Source organism: Mesoplodon mirus (assembly GCF_964341445.2).
Source record: "Mesoplodon mirus genome assembly, chromosome: 12".
In the NCBI taxonomy this organism is placed as follows: Eukaryota; Metazoa; Chordata; class Mammalia; order Artiodactyla; family Ziphiidae; genus Mesoplodon; species Mesoplodon mirus.
In genome coordinates, this window is record NC_138988.1 from 37,274,920 (window position 1) to 37,292,392 (window position 17,473).

The window sequence follows — 17,473 nt, forward strand, 5'->3', positions numbered from 1 at the left end:
CTGTTTCTCTTATGCTCTAGCTCAGTAATGGTGTCCTTTCCTAGCCAGCTGGAAGTTATCCTTTATTCCTCTAAGCCTTCTTATTCAGTGAACTTACAGGTCTTATTGTGCCCTCCCCCTTAACCTTCACAAATCCCTCCACTTCTTTCTGCCCTTGTTGCCAGACCTTAGGTTAGCTACCACCATCTCTCGATACTGCAATAGCCTCTTAATTGGTTTCTCTTCTTATCTTGTCCCAACCCATTCTTTACTTATATCCTGAAAATCTTTATCAAATGCAAAAAATGATCATGGCATTCTCTTGCTTAAAATCCATTAGTGCTTTCCCATTGCTCTCGATAAATTTTAAATTTTTTATTTTGGTTTATAAACCCAATCTCATGGCCTCTGTTCTCTCATTTTCTGTTCCTGACCTTTGGCCCTCCTCTCTTTCCCACTCCTCCTTAGCTCTTCCTACTTGTCCTTCATGTTCTCGCTTGGAATCCCTTCCTCTCTAAAGCCTTCTCTGATTCCTTTGCAGAGTTGTTTGGCTTCCTACAGGCTTCTGTAGCATCCTGTACTTATGATATTTGTTTTTCCAACTGTCACCTCTTTTGGATTATGAACCCTTTGATGGTGGGACTGTGTCTTATTCACTGTTGTATACCCAGCAATAGAACACAGTGCCACTTAGAGATCCAGTATTTATTTGATGAGTGCCAAAAGGAAAGTTTTATTGATACATTTATATATATAAAATATAAAACTCAAATTTTTTCATTAACTATTGTCAAGAATCAGGGAGGGGTGAGGGGAGGCTTATCTTGCCCTGTTTTATCCTTCTGAAAAAGTGTATATGAGGATGGGGGGTGTTTTCTTTGTGATACCCCTTGAGCTTTAATTTCTATGGTTGCTGAGTTGTTTTAGGGGGATTTGACTTTAAAGTGGCAGAAGAAATTATATGGTATTATCATGGCTCAGCAGGATCATAACTATTTCTAATAATTACAGGTTTAATTAGTAATGTTAGGTATAGTCTTCTTTAATACCCTTTAGGCAAGCTATGGGAATGTATTAAGAATTTATTAGACGTTATTAATTTGATTGGGTTGAATTTCAGATGAGAAGTACTCCTTTGCTTTACAGCTGGTGAATGCATATGTGATGACAAGCCGAGAGCCCCCTTTAAACACTGCCGCTTGCAGACTCCTACTGGACATCATGCCAGGGCTAGAAACTGCTGTCGTCTTTCAAGAAAAGGTACTTACTAAAAAGAAAAGTCAACATTTTATTTTTTAGTTGAATGCTGATCTGTTTTTCTTTGTTAAAATAATTGTTATGGTTTTTTTCTTATTATAGTACTAATCTATATTATAGAATCTTAAGAAATTAAGACAATAAGAAAAATTTTTAAATAACTGTTTTAATGAGTACTTGCTGCTTGGGTGCTGTAGTCTTTTTTAAAATCTTAAGATCATCTGTTTTTAGATATGGATTTGTGGATTTAATGATTTATGATCTTCAAATTCTTATTCCTTTTTTTTTTATTGGAATGTAGGTGCTTTACAATGTTGTGTTAGTTTCTGCTGTACAGCAGAGTGAATCAGTTATACATATATGTATATCCACTCATTTTTAGATTTCCTTCCCATTTAGGTCACCACAGAGCACTGAGTATAGTTCCCTGTGCTATACAGTAGGTTCTCATTAGTTATCTGTTTTGTATATAGTAGCATATATATGTCATTTCCAATCTTCCCATTCATCCCACCCTCCCTTCCCCCTTGGTAACGATAAGTTTGTTTTCTACATCTGTGACTCTATTTCTACTTTGTTAATAAGTTCATCTGTACCATTTTTGTACGTTCCACATATAAGCGATATTATATGATATTTGTCTTTCTCTTTATGACTTCACTCTGTATGACAATCTGTAGGTCCATCCATGTCACTGCAAATGACATTATTTCGTTCCTTTTTATGGCTGAGTAATATTCCATTGCATATATGTGTCACATCTTCTTTATCCATTCCTCTGTCAGTGGACATTTAGCTTGCTTCCATGTCCTGGCAATTGTAAACAGTGCTGCAGGGAATGTCGGGGTGCATGTATCTTTTTGAATTATGTTTTTTTCTGCGTATATGCCCATAGTGGGATTGCTGGGTCACATGGTAGTTCTATTTTTAGTTTTTTTTTTTAAGGAACCTCCATACTGTTCTCCATAGTGGCTGTACCAGTTTACATTCCCACCAACAGTGTAGGAGGATTCCCTTTTCTCCACACCCTCTTCAGCATTTATTGTTTGTAGATTTTTTAATGTTGGTGATTCTGACTGATGTGAGGTTACCTCATTGTAATTTTGATTTGCATTTCTCTAATAATTCAGACTCTTATTCTTAATGATGAGTAGTCTTCCCCGGTGATGAGGACATTCTGTTCTGAGGAAGGCTGTCCTATTCTTGACAGTATTTAATATTCACTTAGTTAACGTTTGAAGGCTGTGCTGTGCTGTGCTGTGCTGTGTTTTATGCTATGTGCTGGGAATATTTTGTCAGCAAGATAGGAGCTTACATTTATGTATATGTTTGGAAGAACAGAGGCAAACTGATAATTTCAAGTAAGGATAAGTGCTGTGAAGACCAGAAAATGGTAATTTGTTAGTGACTGTGTGTATATTTAAATTGTCAAAAATTAGTTGCTGTGTTTTTAGAAGTAATGTCGATATTTTGTCTCTTAGCGTTAAGAATTTGCAGTGTGAATTGCGTATGCCATATAGCTTTCTCTGCTTTTAAAGACACTAAAAATTTAATCTTCTGAAAAAATCTGGAAGTCTCAGTATAGTTAAATGCATAAGCCAAGCGAAAGATCTGGAAACAGATTTTCTTAACTTTCAAGAAAATTTTATTACAGAATTGTACCACATAATGTATTTTAGAGAATGACATTGTTATTAATGCTATAGTTTGCAGTATTGTGTAGACTAGATTTTAAAATCTCTAATTAGCTCCCACTGCTGTACGCGGGCCTCTCACTGTTGTGGCCTCTCCTGTTGCGGAGCACAGGCTCCGGACGCACAGGCTCAGCGGCCATGGCTCACAGGCCCAGCCACTCCGCGGCATGTGGGATCTTCCCGGACCGGAGCATGAACCCACTGCATCGGCAGGCGGACTCTCAACCACTGTGCCACCAGGGAAGCCCCTGTCAAAAATGTTTTAATGTGAATTCTTTTTTTTTTTTTTATGTGAGTTCTTTTGAAAAGCAGGGTGAAAATGAAGCACTTACAGCAGTGTATTTGTTATATGCAGGATTTACAGAAGATTACAGATGATTTTACTGTGCTTTGTAAAAGTTTCCTGGTTGTCATTGTAGGAAAATCATCTCTGATTCTTTATAGTTTTATTGTTGTATGTTTAGAATGAAGTGAATACCCTCTGGATGTTGGAAACATGAAATGGTATTTTGAATAATAAAGCTTTCTGCAAGAACAGTTTTGTATTTTAATTTTATTTATTTTCAATAAATTTATTTATTTATCTTTGGCTGCATTGGGTCTTTGTTGCTGCGTGCGGGCTTTCTCTAGTTGAGGCGAGCGGGGGCTACTCTTTGTTGCGGTGAACGGGCTTCTCATTGCGGTGGCTTCTCTTGTTGCGGAACATGGCCTCTAGGCGAGCGGGCTTCAGTAGTTGTGGCTCATGGGCTCTAGAGCGCAGGCTCAGTAGTTGTGGTGCATGGGCTTAGTTGCTCCTCGACGTGGGATCTTCCTTGACCAGGGCTTGAACCCATGTTCCCTGCATTGACAGGCAGATTCTTAACCACCGCACCACCAGGGAAGTCCTAGAAGTTTTGTTTCTTAATAACTGATTTTTATTAAGTTGAGAGAAGTGAATTATTCAAAGATAATCATAATTAGGTTGGAAATAACATTGCCTTGAATCCAGTGTCCTAGAGTGTAGATTATAAACCTCTTTAACCTTGTGAGACCTTACCACTGGATTATATGATGTTCTTTACCTTTCAGAAATGTCCTATGCATATTTTTTGGTGTGAATCAATGTTTTACTTCTTTAAAAACATTTAATTATAGTGTGTAAATTAATGAGTCAGAAATCATTATTTTTGGGGACTCCCCTGGCAGTCCAGTGGTTAAGACTCCACACTTCCACTGCAGGGGGCACAGGTTCGATCCCTGGTCAGGGAACTTAGATTCTGCATTCTGCACAGTGCAGCCCTCCCCGCCCCCCCAAAAAAAGAAGAAAAAGAAAACAAAATCATTATTTTTAGACAGATTGGCAGCTGGTGTTTCAAAAAGCTACAGTTAAGACTCATTGCTTTAGGGCTTCCCTGGTGGCACAGTGGTTAAGAATCTGCCTGCCAGTGCAGGGGACACAGATTAGAGCCCTGGTCTGGGAAGATCCCACATGCCACGGAGCAGCTAAGCCCGTGCGCCACAACTACTGAGCCTGTGCTCTGCAACAAGAGATGCCACCGCAATGAGAGGCCTGCACACCGCAACGAAGAGTAGCCCCCACTCGCCGCAACTAGAGAAAACCCACGTGCAACAATGCAGACCCAGTGTAGCCAAAGATAAATAAAATAAAATAAATAAATTTATTTAAAAAAAGATTCACTGCTTTAGAGCAGTGTTACTCAAACTTTCTGAACCGATAGTTACACATTTTACTTTTTTTTTTCAAAATCTGGGTACATTTTGTTTTACATTGCAACCCATACATTATATGTATCAGAGAGTTTTCTTGAACATTGTTTACCCCTTTGTGCAGTGCATCCTTATAGTTTCTATTTCATTTCTTTTTAAGAGCTGGTTGTAAGTTACTAAATTGATTGTATTCTAGCTGCTGTTTAAAAAAGTTGCTGATTGTACTTTCACAGGTGTTGAAACAGCTTTAAATTTTATTGTTTTATCGTTTTCTGCTTATGCTTGCTGCTCTTTTTTTCAAGTATAGTTGATTTACAATGCTGTGTTAATTTCTGCTGTACAGCAAGGTGACTCATTTGTATACATATACATTCTTTTTTTTTAAATATTCTTTTCCATTATGGTTTATCCCAGGAGACTGGATATAGTTCCCTGTGCTATACAGAAGGACCTTGTTGTTTGTCTGTTCTAAATGTAATAGTTTGCATCTACTAACCCCAAACTCCCAGTCCATCCCTCTCCCTGCCTCCATCCCTCTCCCTGCCTCCATCCCCCTTGGTAACCACAAGTCTGTTTTCTATGTCTGTGAGTCTGTTTCTGTTTTGTAGATAGGCTCATTTGTGCCATATTTTAGATTCCACATATAAGTGATATCATGTGGTATTTGTCTTTCTCTGTCTGACTTTACTTAGTATGATAATCTCAGGTTGTATCCATGTTGCTGCAAATGTCATTATTTCGTTCTGTTTTATGGCTGGGTCGTATTTCATTATATATATGTACCACATCTTCTTTATCCATTCATCTGTCGACGGACCTTTAGGTTGTTTCCATGTTTTGGCTATTGTGAATAGTGCTGCTGTGAACATAGGGGTACCTATATCTTTTTATTTATTTACTTTTGGCTGTGTTGGGCCTTGGTTGCTGCATGTGGGCTTTCTCTAGTTGGACCGAGTGGGGGCTACTCTTTGTTTTGGTGTGCGGGCTTCTCATTGCAGTGGCTTCTCTTGCTGCGGAGCACGGGCTCTAGGCTCATGGGCTTCAGTAGTTGTGGCACGTGGGCTCAGTGATTGTGGCTCGCGGGCTCTAGAGTGCAGGCGCAGTAGTTGTGGCTCATGGGCTTAGTTGCTCTGTGGCATGTAGGATCGTCCCGGAGCAGGGCTCAAACCTGTGTCCCTTGTATTGGCAGGCGGATTCTTAACCACTGTGCCACCAGGGAAGCCCCTGTCTTTTTGAATTATAGTTTTGTCTGGGTATATGCCCAGGAGTGGGATTGCTGGATCATATGGTAACTGTATTTTTACTTTTCTGAGGAACCTCCATACTATTTTCTAGTATAGTGGCTGCACCAACTTACATTCCCACCAACATTGTAAGAGGGTGTCCTTTTCTCCACACCCTCTCCAGCATTTGTTATTTGTAGACTTAAAAAAAAAAAAAAAAAGGGCTTCCCTGGTGACGCAGTGGTTGAGAGTCCGCCTGCTGATGCAGGGGACACGGGTTCATGCCCCAGGAAGATCCCACATGCCATGGAGCGGCTGGGCCCGTGAGCCATGGCCGCTGAGCCTGTGCGTCCGGAGCCTGTGCTCCGCAACAGGAGAGGCCACAACAGTGAGAGGCCCACGTACTGCAAAAAAAAAAAAAAAAAAAAAAGATAAAAAAAAAAAATGGCTGTGTTGGGTCTTCATTACTGCACACTGGCTTTCTCTAGTTGTGATGAGCAGGGGCTACTCTTCATTGCAGTGCGCAGGCTTCTCATTGCAGTGGCTTCTCTTGTTGTGGAGCTCTAGGCACACAGGCTTCAGTAGTTGTGGCATGCAGGCTCTAGGGCACAGGCTCAGTAGTTGTGGTGCACGGGCTTAGTTGCTTCACGGCATGTGGGATCTTCCCGGACCAGGGCTTGAACCCGTGTCCCCTCCATTGACAGGCGGATTCTTAACCACTGTGCCACCAGGGAAGTCCCTGTTATTTGTAGACTTTTTAACGATGGCAATTCTAACTGGTGTGAGGTGGTACCTCATTTTAGTTTTGTTTTACATTTATCTAATAATTAGTGATGTTGAGCATCTTTTCATGTGCCTACTGGCCATCTGCACATCTTCTTTGGAGAAATGTCTATTAAGATCTGTCAATTTTTCAGTTGGGTTGTTTGTTTTTTTGTTGTTGAGGTGTATGAGCTGTTTGTATATTTTGGAGATTAAGCAGTTTTGGTCTCATCAGTTCAGATATTTTCTCCCATTCTGTAGGTTTTCTCGTGTTTTTTTTTTTAACATTTATTTATTTATGTTGCTGTGCCGGTTCTTAGTTGCCATGTGCGGGATCTTCGTTGCCGCGTGTGGGATCTTTCTTGCCACATGTGGGATCCTTGTTGCTGTGTACAGGATCTTCGTTGCAACATGTGGGATCTTTTAGTTGTGGCATGCAAACTCTTAGTTGCAGCATGTGGGATCTAGTTTCCTGGCCAGGGATTGAACCTGGGCCCCCTGCATTGGGAGTGTGGAGTCTTAGCCACTGGACCACCAGGGAAGTCCCTCGTTTCTTTTAAATGATTTCCTTTGCTGTGCAAAAGCTTTTAAGTTTGATTAGGTCCCATTTTATTTTTGTTTTTATTTCTGTTGCCTTGGGAGACTGACCTAAGAAACCATTGGTACGATTTATGTCAGAGAATGTTTAGCCTGTGCTTCCTTCTAGGAGTTTATGGTATTATGTCTTATGTTCAAGTCTTTAAGCCATTTTGAGTATTTTTGTGCATGGTGTGAGTGTGTGTCCTAACTTCACTGATTTACATGTGGCTGTCCAACTTTCCCAGTACCACTTGCTGAAGAGACTGTCTTTTTCCCATTTTATAGTCTTGCTTCCTTTGTCCATGATTAATTGAATGTAAGTGTGTAGGTTTATTTTTGGGCTCTCTATTCTGTTCCATTGATCCATATGTCTGTTTTTGTACTGATACCACACTGTTTTGATTACTGTACCTTTGTAGTATTGTCTGAAGCCTGGGGGAGTTATGCCTCCTGCTTTGAATTTTTTCCTCAAGATTGCTTTGGCAATTCTGGGTCTTTTATGGCTCCATATGAATTTTTGCATTATTTGTTCTAGTTCTGCAAAAAATGTCATGGGTAATTTGATAGGGATTGCATTAAATCTGTGGATTGCTTTCGGTAGTATTGCCATTTTAATAATATTAATTCTTCCAGTCCAAGAGCATGGGATATCTTTCCATTTCTTTGCATTCTCTTTAATTTCCTTTAGTAATGTTTTATCATTCTCAGCATATAAGTCTTTCGCTTCCTTGGTCAGGTTTATTCCTAGGGATTTTATGTTTTTTGGTGTGATTTTAAAAAGTATTGTTTTTATACATTCTCTTTCTGATACTTCATTGGTTTTTTTTTTTTTTTTTTTTTTTTTTTCCGTACGCGGGCCTCTCACTGTTGTGGCCTCTCCCGTTGTGGAGCACAGGCTCCGGACGCGCGGGCTCAGCGGCCATGGCTCACGGGCCCAGCCGCTTCGCGGCATATGGGATCCTCCCAGACCGGGGCACGAACCCGCATCCCCTGCATCGGCAGGCGGACTCTCAACCACTGCGCCACCAGGGAGGCCCACTTCATTGGTTTTTAAAAAATATTTTTATTTATTTATTTAGCTGTGTGGGGTGTTAGTTGTGGCACTCCAGAGCTTCATTGCGGCATGCAGGATCTTTCATTGCGGCACATGGGCTCTTCATTCTCTACAGTCTTGTAGAGAGCATGGGCTCAGTAGTTGTGGTGAGCAAGCTCTCTAGCTGTGGCATGTGGGCTCCAGACTGTGCGGGCTTAGTAGTTGTGACGCACGGGCTCCATGGCCCACGGACTGTCTAGTTGTGGTGCACGGGCTCTAGGGCATGCAGGCTCAGTAGTTGACAGCACACAGGCTTAGTTGCCCTGCAGCATGTGGGATCTTAGTTCCCCGACAAGGGATCGCACCTGCGTCCCCTGCATCGGACAGCGGATTCTTAAGCACTGGACCACCAGAGAAGTCCCTGATATTTCATCATTAGTGTCAAGAAATTTAGGCAACCAATTTCTGAATGTTAATCTTGTATCCTGCTACTTTTCTGAATTCCTTTATAAGATCTAGTAGTTTTAGTGTGGAATCCTTAGGGTTTTCTATATATAGTATCATGTCATCTGCATTTAGTGACAATTTTACCTCTTCCCTTCCAATTTGAATACCTTTTATTCAGAAAGTGGGCATCCTTGTCTTGTTCCAGGTTTTAGTGGGAAGGCTTTCAGCTTTTCACCACTGAGTATTATATTGGCTTTGGGTTTGTCATAAATGGCTTTTATTATGTTGAGATATGTTCCCTCTATACTCACTTTGGTAAAAGTTTTTATCATGGATGAAGTTGAATTTTGCCAAATGCTTTTTCTGCATCTATTGAGATAATCATGTGGTTTTTGACTTTTCTTTTGTTTATGTGGTGTATTACATTGGTTGCTTTTGCAGATGTTGAACCATTCTTGTGAACTTGGGATGAATCCCACTTGGTTGTGGTGTATGATCTTTTTTATGTGTTGTTGGATTCAGTTCGCTAATATTTTGATGAGAATTTTTAAATCTATATTCATCAAAGATATTGGCCTGTAATTTTCTTTTTTGGTGGTGTCTTTGATTTTGGAATCTGGGTGATGGTGACTTCATAGAATGTCTTTGGGAGTGTTTCCTCCTCTTCAGTCTTTTGGAACAGTTTTAGAAGAATCAGTGTAAGTTCTTCTTTGTATGTTTGGTAGAATTTGCCTGTGAAGGCACCTGGTCCTGGACTTTTGTTTGTAGGGAGTTTTTTAAATTACAGATTCTACTTCACTTCTAGTGATCAGTCTGTTCAGATCATCTGTTTCTTCTTGATTCAATTTTGGTGGGCTGTATGTTTGTAGAAAGTTGTCTATTTCTTGTAGGTTGTCAAATTTGTCGGCATATAATTGTTCATAGTATTCTTTTATGGTTTTTTTGTATTTCTATGGTACCAGCTGAGATTTTTCCTTTTTCATTTCTTATTTTATTTGGGTTCTCGGTCTTTTCTTCTTGGTGAGCCTGGCCAGAGGTTTGTCAATTTTGTTTACCCTTTCAAAGAACCAGCTCTCAGTTTCTTTTTTGGGGGGGGTCATGCTGCATGGCTTGTGGGATCCTACTTCCCTGACCAGCGATTGAACCTGGGCTCTCGGCAGTGAAAGTGTGGAGTGCTAACCACTGGACCACTAGGGAATTCCCTTTCTGTTGTTTTTTAAACCTCTATTTTATTTATTTCCACCCTGATCTTTATTGTTTTCTTCCTTCTGCTGACTATGGGTTTTGTTTGTCCTTTTTCTAATTCTTTCAAGTGGTAGGTTAGGTTGTTTATTTGAGACTTTTCTTGTTTTTCGAGGAAGGCCCGTGTCACTATGAACGTCCCTCTAAGAACTGCTTTTGCTGCATCCCATGGATTTTGTATGGTTGTGTTTTCATTGTCGCTTTTCTCAAGGTATTTTTTAAATTTCCTTTTTGATTTCCTTGTTGACCCATTGGCTTTTTAGTAGCATGTTGTTTAGTCTCTATGTAATCATTTTTTTCTCATTTCTTTTCCTATGGTTGATTTCTAGTTTCATGCCATTGTGTTCAGAGGAGATCCTTGAAATAATTTCTGTACTCTTAAATTTGTTGAGGTTAGTTTTGTGCCCTAGTATGTGGTCAGTCCTGGAGAGAGTGTTCTATGTGCACTTGAAAAGAATGTGTATTCCGTTTTTTTTTTTTTTTGGATGTAATATCCCGAAAATATCACTTAAATCTAAATTTTGTATCATTTAGGATCTCTGCTGCCTTATTGATTTTCTGTCTAGAAGATCTCTTCATTGATGTGAGTGGGGTGTTAAAAGTCTCCTGTTGTATTCCCATCAATTCCTCCTGTTACGTCTGTTAGTATTTGTTTTACGTATTTGGTTGCTCCTGTATCAGTCGCACATATGTTGACGAAGTGTTAAATCTTCTTCTTCTGTTGATCCTTTTACTGTTATATAGTGTCCTTCTTTATCTTTCTTATGGCCTTTGTTTTATTTTTTTAATCTTTAAAATATTTATTTGTTTGTTTATTTTATTTATTTTGCCTGCACTGGGTGTTAGTTGCGGCACGTGGGATCTTAGTTGCAGCATGTGGACTTCTTGGTTGTGACATGTGGACTGGACTCTTAGTTGTGTCACGAGGACTCTTAGTTGCGGCATGTGGACTGTTTAGTTGGGACATGCATGCGGTATCTAGTTCCCTGACCAGGGATCGAACCCGGGCTCCCTGCATTGGGAGCGCAGAGTCTTACACATTGGACCACCAGGGAAGTCCTTGGCCTTTGTTTTAAAGTCTGTTTTGTCTGCTAGGAATATTGTAGCTCCCACTTTCTTGTCATTTCTGTTTGCATGAAATGAAATACCTTTTTCCATCCCCTCACTTTCAGTCTATGTGTGTCCTTTGCCCTAAGATGGGTCTCTTGTAGGTCGAATATTGTAGGCTCTTGTTTTTTTTTATCCAGTCTGCCACTCTGTTTTTTTTCTTTTTTGGCGGGCCTCGGGCCTCTCACAGTTATGGCCTCTCCCGTTGTGACCTCTCCTGTTGCGGAGCACAGGCTCCGGACGCGCAGGCTCAGCGGCCATGGCTCATGGGCCCAGCCGCTCCGCGGCATGTGGGATCTTCCCGGACCAGGGCACGAAGCCGTGTCCCCTGCATCGGCAGGCGGACTCTCAACCACTGCGCCACCAGGGAAGCCCCACTCTTTGTTTTTGATTGGAGCATTTGGTCCATTGACATTTAAGGTAATATTGATACATATATATTTATTGCCATTTTAAACCTTGTTTTCAGCTGTTTCTATATTCCTTGTTTGTTTCTTTTTCTTTTTCTTTTTGGGGTTTGATGATTTCTTTTTATTTTATGCTTGTGTTGTTTTTGGTTTTTGTGAATCTATTGTATGGTTTTGATTTGTGGTTGCCCTGTTTTTCAAGTATGTTAACCCCTTCCTAGTTCTGCTTGCTTTAGACTGATAGTCATATAGGCCCAAACACATTCAAAAAAAAAAAATCTACATTTTCTTAGTCCTTCCCCAAATTTTATGATTTTGATGTCCTTTTTTTACATCTTCATCTTTATCCTTTTGCTGTTGCTTGCATTTATGATTGCTTTCACAAATAGGTGGTGGTTTTTTTTTCCTTTTTGATTTGTATACTAGCTAATTTAAGTGATTTACTTTCCAATTGATATCTCCCTGTATCTTCTTGCTTCTTTTAGAGAAGACCTTTCAGTATTTCTTTTAGGATAGATTTAGTATTGCTGTATTCTTTTAGTTTTTGCTTGTCAGAGAAATTATTTCTCCTCCTATTCTAAATGATAATTTTGCTGGGTAGAGTATTCTAGGTTGCAGATTTTTCCCTTTCAAGACTTTGAATATATTTTGCCACTCCCTTCTGGCCTGCAGCATTTCTGTAGAGAAATCAGCTGACAGCCTTAATGGGCCTTCCCTTGTAATTAACTCTTCGTTTTTCTCTTGCTGCCTTTACTATTCTCTCTTTATATTTAACTTTTGCCTTTTTTTTTTTTTTTTTTTTTTTTTTTGCTGTATGCGGGCCTCTCACTGCTGTGGCCTCTCCCGTTGCGGAGCACAGGCTCCGGACACACAGGCTCCGCGGCCATGGCTCGCGGGCCCAGCCGCTCCGCGGCATGTGGGATCTTCCGGGATCGGGGCACGAACCCGTGTCCCCTGCATCGGCAGGCGGACTCTCAACCACTGCGCCACCAGGGAAGCCCAACTTTTGCCATTTTTAAAATCATATTTATTGGTGTGTAGGTCTGTCTGGGTTCATCTTCTTTGGGACCCTCTGTGCTTCCTATATGTGGATATCTGTTTCCTTCTTTAGATTTGGGAATTTTTCGGCCATAATTTCTTCAGATACATCTTCAACCCCCTTTTCTCTTTCTTCTCCCTCTGGAATCCCTGTTATGTGTATTTTGGCATGGTTTATATTATCCCATAGGTCTGTTAATGTTGCTTTCATTTTTTTTATTTGTTTTTCTTTTTAAAAAATTAATTAATTAATTAATTAGGATGCGCTGGGTCTTAGTTGTGGCATGTGGGATCTTTGTTGCCGTGTGCGGGATCTTCATTTCGGTGTGTGGGATCTTTAATTGTGGCATGCGGGTCTTAGTTGCGGCATCCAGGATCTTTTTTTTTAGTTGTGGCATGTGGGATTTTTAGTTGCGGCATGCAGGATCTTTTAGTTGCAGCATGCGGCTCTTAGTTGCGGCATGCGGGATCTAGTTCCCTGACCAGGGATCAAACCCAGGCCCCCTGCATTGGGAGCGTGGAATCTTAACTGCTGGACCACTAGGGATATCCCTCATTTGGTTTTCTGTCTACTCCTTTGTTTGGGTAATTTCTATTATTCTATCTTGCAGATCACTTATTCTTTCTTCTGCATTATTTATTTTGCTATTCGTTGCATTTAGCTTAGATTTCTCCTCTGCAAATGAATTTTCTAATTTTTCTTGTCTCCTCCTTATAGTTTCTAGTTCCTTTTTACAGTAATCTGCATTTCTGTCGAAAACCTTTCTTAGTTCCTTCAGTATTTTCATTACCTCCTTTTTGAACTTGGTGTCTGTTAGACTGAAGAGGTCTGTTTCATTGTTTGTTCCTTCAGGGGAATTCTCTTGGTCTTTTAATTGGGAGTGGTTCCTCTGCTTCTTCATTTTGCTTATATTTCTCTTACTCTGCGAGTTTAAGAGATAGAAATACCTACAGTAGTCTTGGAGGGCTTTTTATGTATGGGAGCATCCCTGCATAGCTTGTGTGGGTTTAATATTTTTTTGGTCTGAGGGCTGTTTTTGGTTTGGGTGCTTGCTGTTTCTTTGCTCAGCATGTGCTGGTGATTATCCCCTTGTTAGGGGGTGTGCAGGCGTGCAGCCCGCTCATGGGACCCTTGATGCCAGTGGGCTGCATGTGCTTCCGGGGAGGGGGGTGGCATTTGTTGGTGCCAGGTTTTGGGACCCTTGGCCAGCCATCCATGCCTGACTCTGGAGTTCAAGATGGCAGCGGCAGCTATTGCCCACCCCTGGAGCTTGTGTAGGTGGTGCCTTGCTGCCTGAGAGAGGGCGTGGAGAAAGAAACTCCTGTGGCAGGCCCACCCCTCTCCTCGTGGGCCCCCCAGCATGGTGCCTTGCCCCTCTGGGGGGCCCAGGCTTCCTCCCGTATTCCCTTGGTTATAGCGCACCACACCCTAGCCCCCTCAGGCTGTCACTGTGCAGCCAGCCCTAGTCCTCTTCCCGGTTCTTACCTTCAAAGCACAAGCCTCAGCTCTCAGCCCCTGACCCCCTCAGTGAAAGAGTGAGCATCTTGGGCTGGGGAGTGCCAGGTGACACCACCTACTGTCTGTGCAGGTGTCTCTCCTCTTTGCCCTCTGCAAACTGGTTGCTGCGCTCTCCCCTGAGGCTCCGGAGCTCCCCCTCCATTCGGGCTGTTCTCCCTGCCAGTGAGGGGACTTCCCAGTGTGTGGAAACCTTTCCTTTCTCACAGTTACCTCCCAGGTATGTAGGTCCTGTCCCGTTTCCTTTCGTGCTTTTTTTTTCTTTTGTCCTACCCAGTTACATGGAGATTTTCTAGCCCTTTTTGAAGTCTGAGGTCTTCTGCCAGCATTCAGTAGGTGTTCTGTGAGAATTGTTCCACATGTAGATGTATTTTTGACGTATTTATGGGAGAAGGTGAGCTCCATATCCTACTCTTCTGCCAGCTTTATCATTCTTTTAAATTTTATTTTTATTTACAATTATTTGGCTGTATAGTTTCTTCATTATATTAAGTGTGTTATAGAACGGAGTACTTTTACATTTACATACCAGGTTTCTCATACTGTTTACGTTTATCAGTGTATGTTCTTAATCCAGTGAGAACAGGATCTTTAGGGACTTAATTCTTTAAGAGTATTGCTTTAACGTTTTTTTCCTTTGAGGTTGTCTCAGATTATTGGAGGTCAGAGGGATAAAATCGGAGAGAATGAAATCTCAGAAAGTGTAACCTTTAAGCCAGCGTTTTCAAGATTTTATACTCTGGAACATTAAGATTCTCCTAAAATGTTAATAGGTGTTTTATGATGAAAATGTCCATGTGGTCAGTTAGGTAGATGGCTACTGTTTATTGAGTGCCAGGCCTGTGCTAAGCATTTGATTTGCATCGTATCACTTAATTCTCACAGCATCCCATGAGGTAGGAAGAAAACCATGAGTCTATGGTATTTCAGAATCAGAGAGAAAAGAAATGGTTTTAATACAGAAGGGACAAGACCCAGATCTATCAAGATGACTAACCAGGATAACTTACAAACTCTCCTGTTGCACACACATACAAATTTTGGGTAAACTATAATAAACTCTTAGAGAAATCCCTAGGTGCCAGAAATGAAGATGGAACTGTAAGAGTAAAGTGGTAATTAAGGACAGGGACAAAATCTTGGGTGAGGAGTTAGAATGAGGACCCTGACCTCCATATAAAACTGGGACTCCCTAAGGACCTTCACTGAAACAATGGAAAAGGAAAATATCTGCTTTATGCTGTGGGATGATGATAGATTTCTCATTCTCTGACTCCACTCTGAGGGGCAGGGGCATGGGCATTTAAGTCTCCCCTGAGAATCTCTGGGCATGGGCCTTATTTGGATAAATGTTTGAAATTTCTATTTTGATTGGGAACCCCAAAGTCAAGATATTAACAACAAACAAAATTGTTTTGGACCAGTGATATTCTTTGGTTGTCTGGCAAAAGCAAATACAGAACTCCTGTGGAGGAGAAGCTTTCACAGTCTGGGCCACAAGGGATTTTCACAGAAAAAACAATTTCCACAAAAAGTGAGCTCACAAAAAAATTACAAAGTATCCCAGCAAATAATCCTCCATGATTAGGAGTCAACAATTAAACAATGACTGGATATGTTTCCTTTTCAGATTTTTCATTACTAGTGTATAGAAATGCAACTGATTTTTGTGTATTTTGTATTCTGCAACTTTGCAGAATTCATTTATTCTAACAGGTTGTTTTGTGTGTGTGTGTGTGTGGAAACTTTAGAGTTTTTTATGTATAAGATCATGTCATTTGTGAACAGAGATAATTTTATTTCTTCCTTTCCAGCACAGATGCCTTTAATTTCTTTTTCTTGCCAGTACTATGTTGAATAGAAGTGGTGAAAGCAGACATCCTTGTCTTGTTTTTTTTTTTTTTTTTTTTGCGGTATGCGGGCCTCTCACTGTTGTGGCCTCTCCCGTTGCGGACGGAGCACAGGCTCCGGATGCGCAGGCCCAGCGGCCATGGCTCACGGGCCCAGCCGCTCCGCGGCATATGGGATCCTCCCAGACCGGGGCACGAACCCGTATCCCCTGCATCGGCAGGCGGACTCTCAACCACTGCGCCACCAGGGAGGCCCCCCTTGTCTTGTTTTTAATCTTTGGAGAAAGTCTGTCAGACTTTTACGGTTGAGTGTAGTGTTAGCTGTGATTTTTTCATGACTGGCATTTATTATGTTGAGGAAGTTTCCTTCTATTTCTAGTTTATTAAGTGTTGGGTTTTTTTGGGGGGGGTAGGAGTTTACTAATTAATTTATTTTTGCTGTGTTGGGTCTTCGTTTCTGCGCAAGGGCTTTCTCTAGTTGTGGCAAGCGGGGGCCACTCTTCATCGCGGTGCGCGGGCCTCTCACTATCGCGGCCTCTCTTACTGCGAAGCACAAGCTCCAGATGCGCAAGCTCAGTAGTTGTGGCTCACGGGCCTAGTTGCTCCGCAGCATGTGGGATCCTCCCAGACCAGGGCTCGAACCCGTGTCCCCTGCATTAGCAGGCAGATTCTCAACCACTGCGCCACCAGGGAAGCCCCTATTAAGTGTTTTTTAATGAAAGGGATTTTACTTTTGTCAAATTCTTTTTGCCTCAGTTGACATGGTCATGTGGTTTTCTACTAATTCACAAAAATTAATTCACACTGATTCTATTAATGTGGTGTGTTACATAGATTGATTTTTGTATTTTGAACCATATGTACCTGGGTAAATCCACCTGGTCGTGGTATATATGGTAATGCTCTTAGTATGCTGCTGAATTGAGTTTGCAAGTATTTTTTGAGAATTTTTGCATCAGTATTCATAAGGAATATCTGTAGTTTTCTTGTACTATCTTTGTGTCTTGCTTTGGTATCAGGGTAATACTGGATTCATAGAATGAGTTAGGAAGTGTTCCTTCTCATTAATTTTTTTGGAAGAGTTTGAGAAGTCTTGGTATTAATTCCTTAAATGGTAGAATTTACCAGTTAAGCGATCTGGTCCTAGGTTTTTCTGTTTTGGGAGGGTTTTGACAACTGATTCAGTCTCCTTACTAATAAGTCTGTTCAGTTATTCTGTTTCTTCATTAGTCCATTTTGGTAGATTGTGTTTCTAGGAATTTGTCCGTTTAATCTAAGTTACTCAATTTGTTGGTGTACAGTTGTTTATAGTGTTCTCCTATAATCCATCCCCCTCTTTTTTTTTGGCCATGCCACATGTGGCTTGTGGGATCTTAGTTCCCTGACCAGGGATTGAACCTGGGCCTTTGGCCATGCAAGTGTGGAGTCCTACCCACTGGACCACCGGGGAATTCCTTTATAATCCTTTTTATTCCTGTAAAATTGGTAGTAATGTTCCCCCTTTCTTTTAAAAATTTTTTTTAATTAATTTATTTATTTGGCTGCATTGGGTCTTTGTTGTGGTGCGTGGGCTTCTCATTGTGGTGGCTTCTCTTGTTGCAGAGCACGGACTCTAGGCAGTGGGCTTAAGTA

At 41.1% G+C, this 17,473-nt stretch overlaps 1 protein-coding gene across 1 annotated transcript in view; it reads left to right on the forward strand.

Moving 5' to 3' along the window:
- DCAF1 (DDB1 and CUL4 associated factor 1) overlaps positions 1–17,473 on the forward strand; it is a 75,097-nt gene that overhangs the window by 19,532 nt on the left and 38,092 nt on the right. Inside the window, exon 5 of the mRNA XM_082638635.1 lies at positions 1,126–1,239. Coding sequence (XP_082494761.1) covers positions 1,126–1,239 — 114 coding nt within the window. The remainder of the gene's footprint in view (positions 1–1,125; positions 1,240–17,473) is intronic.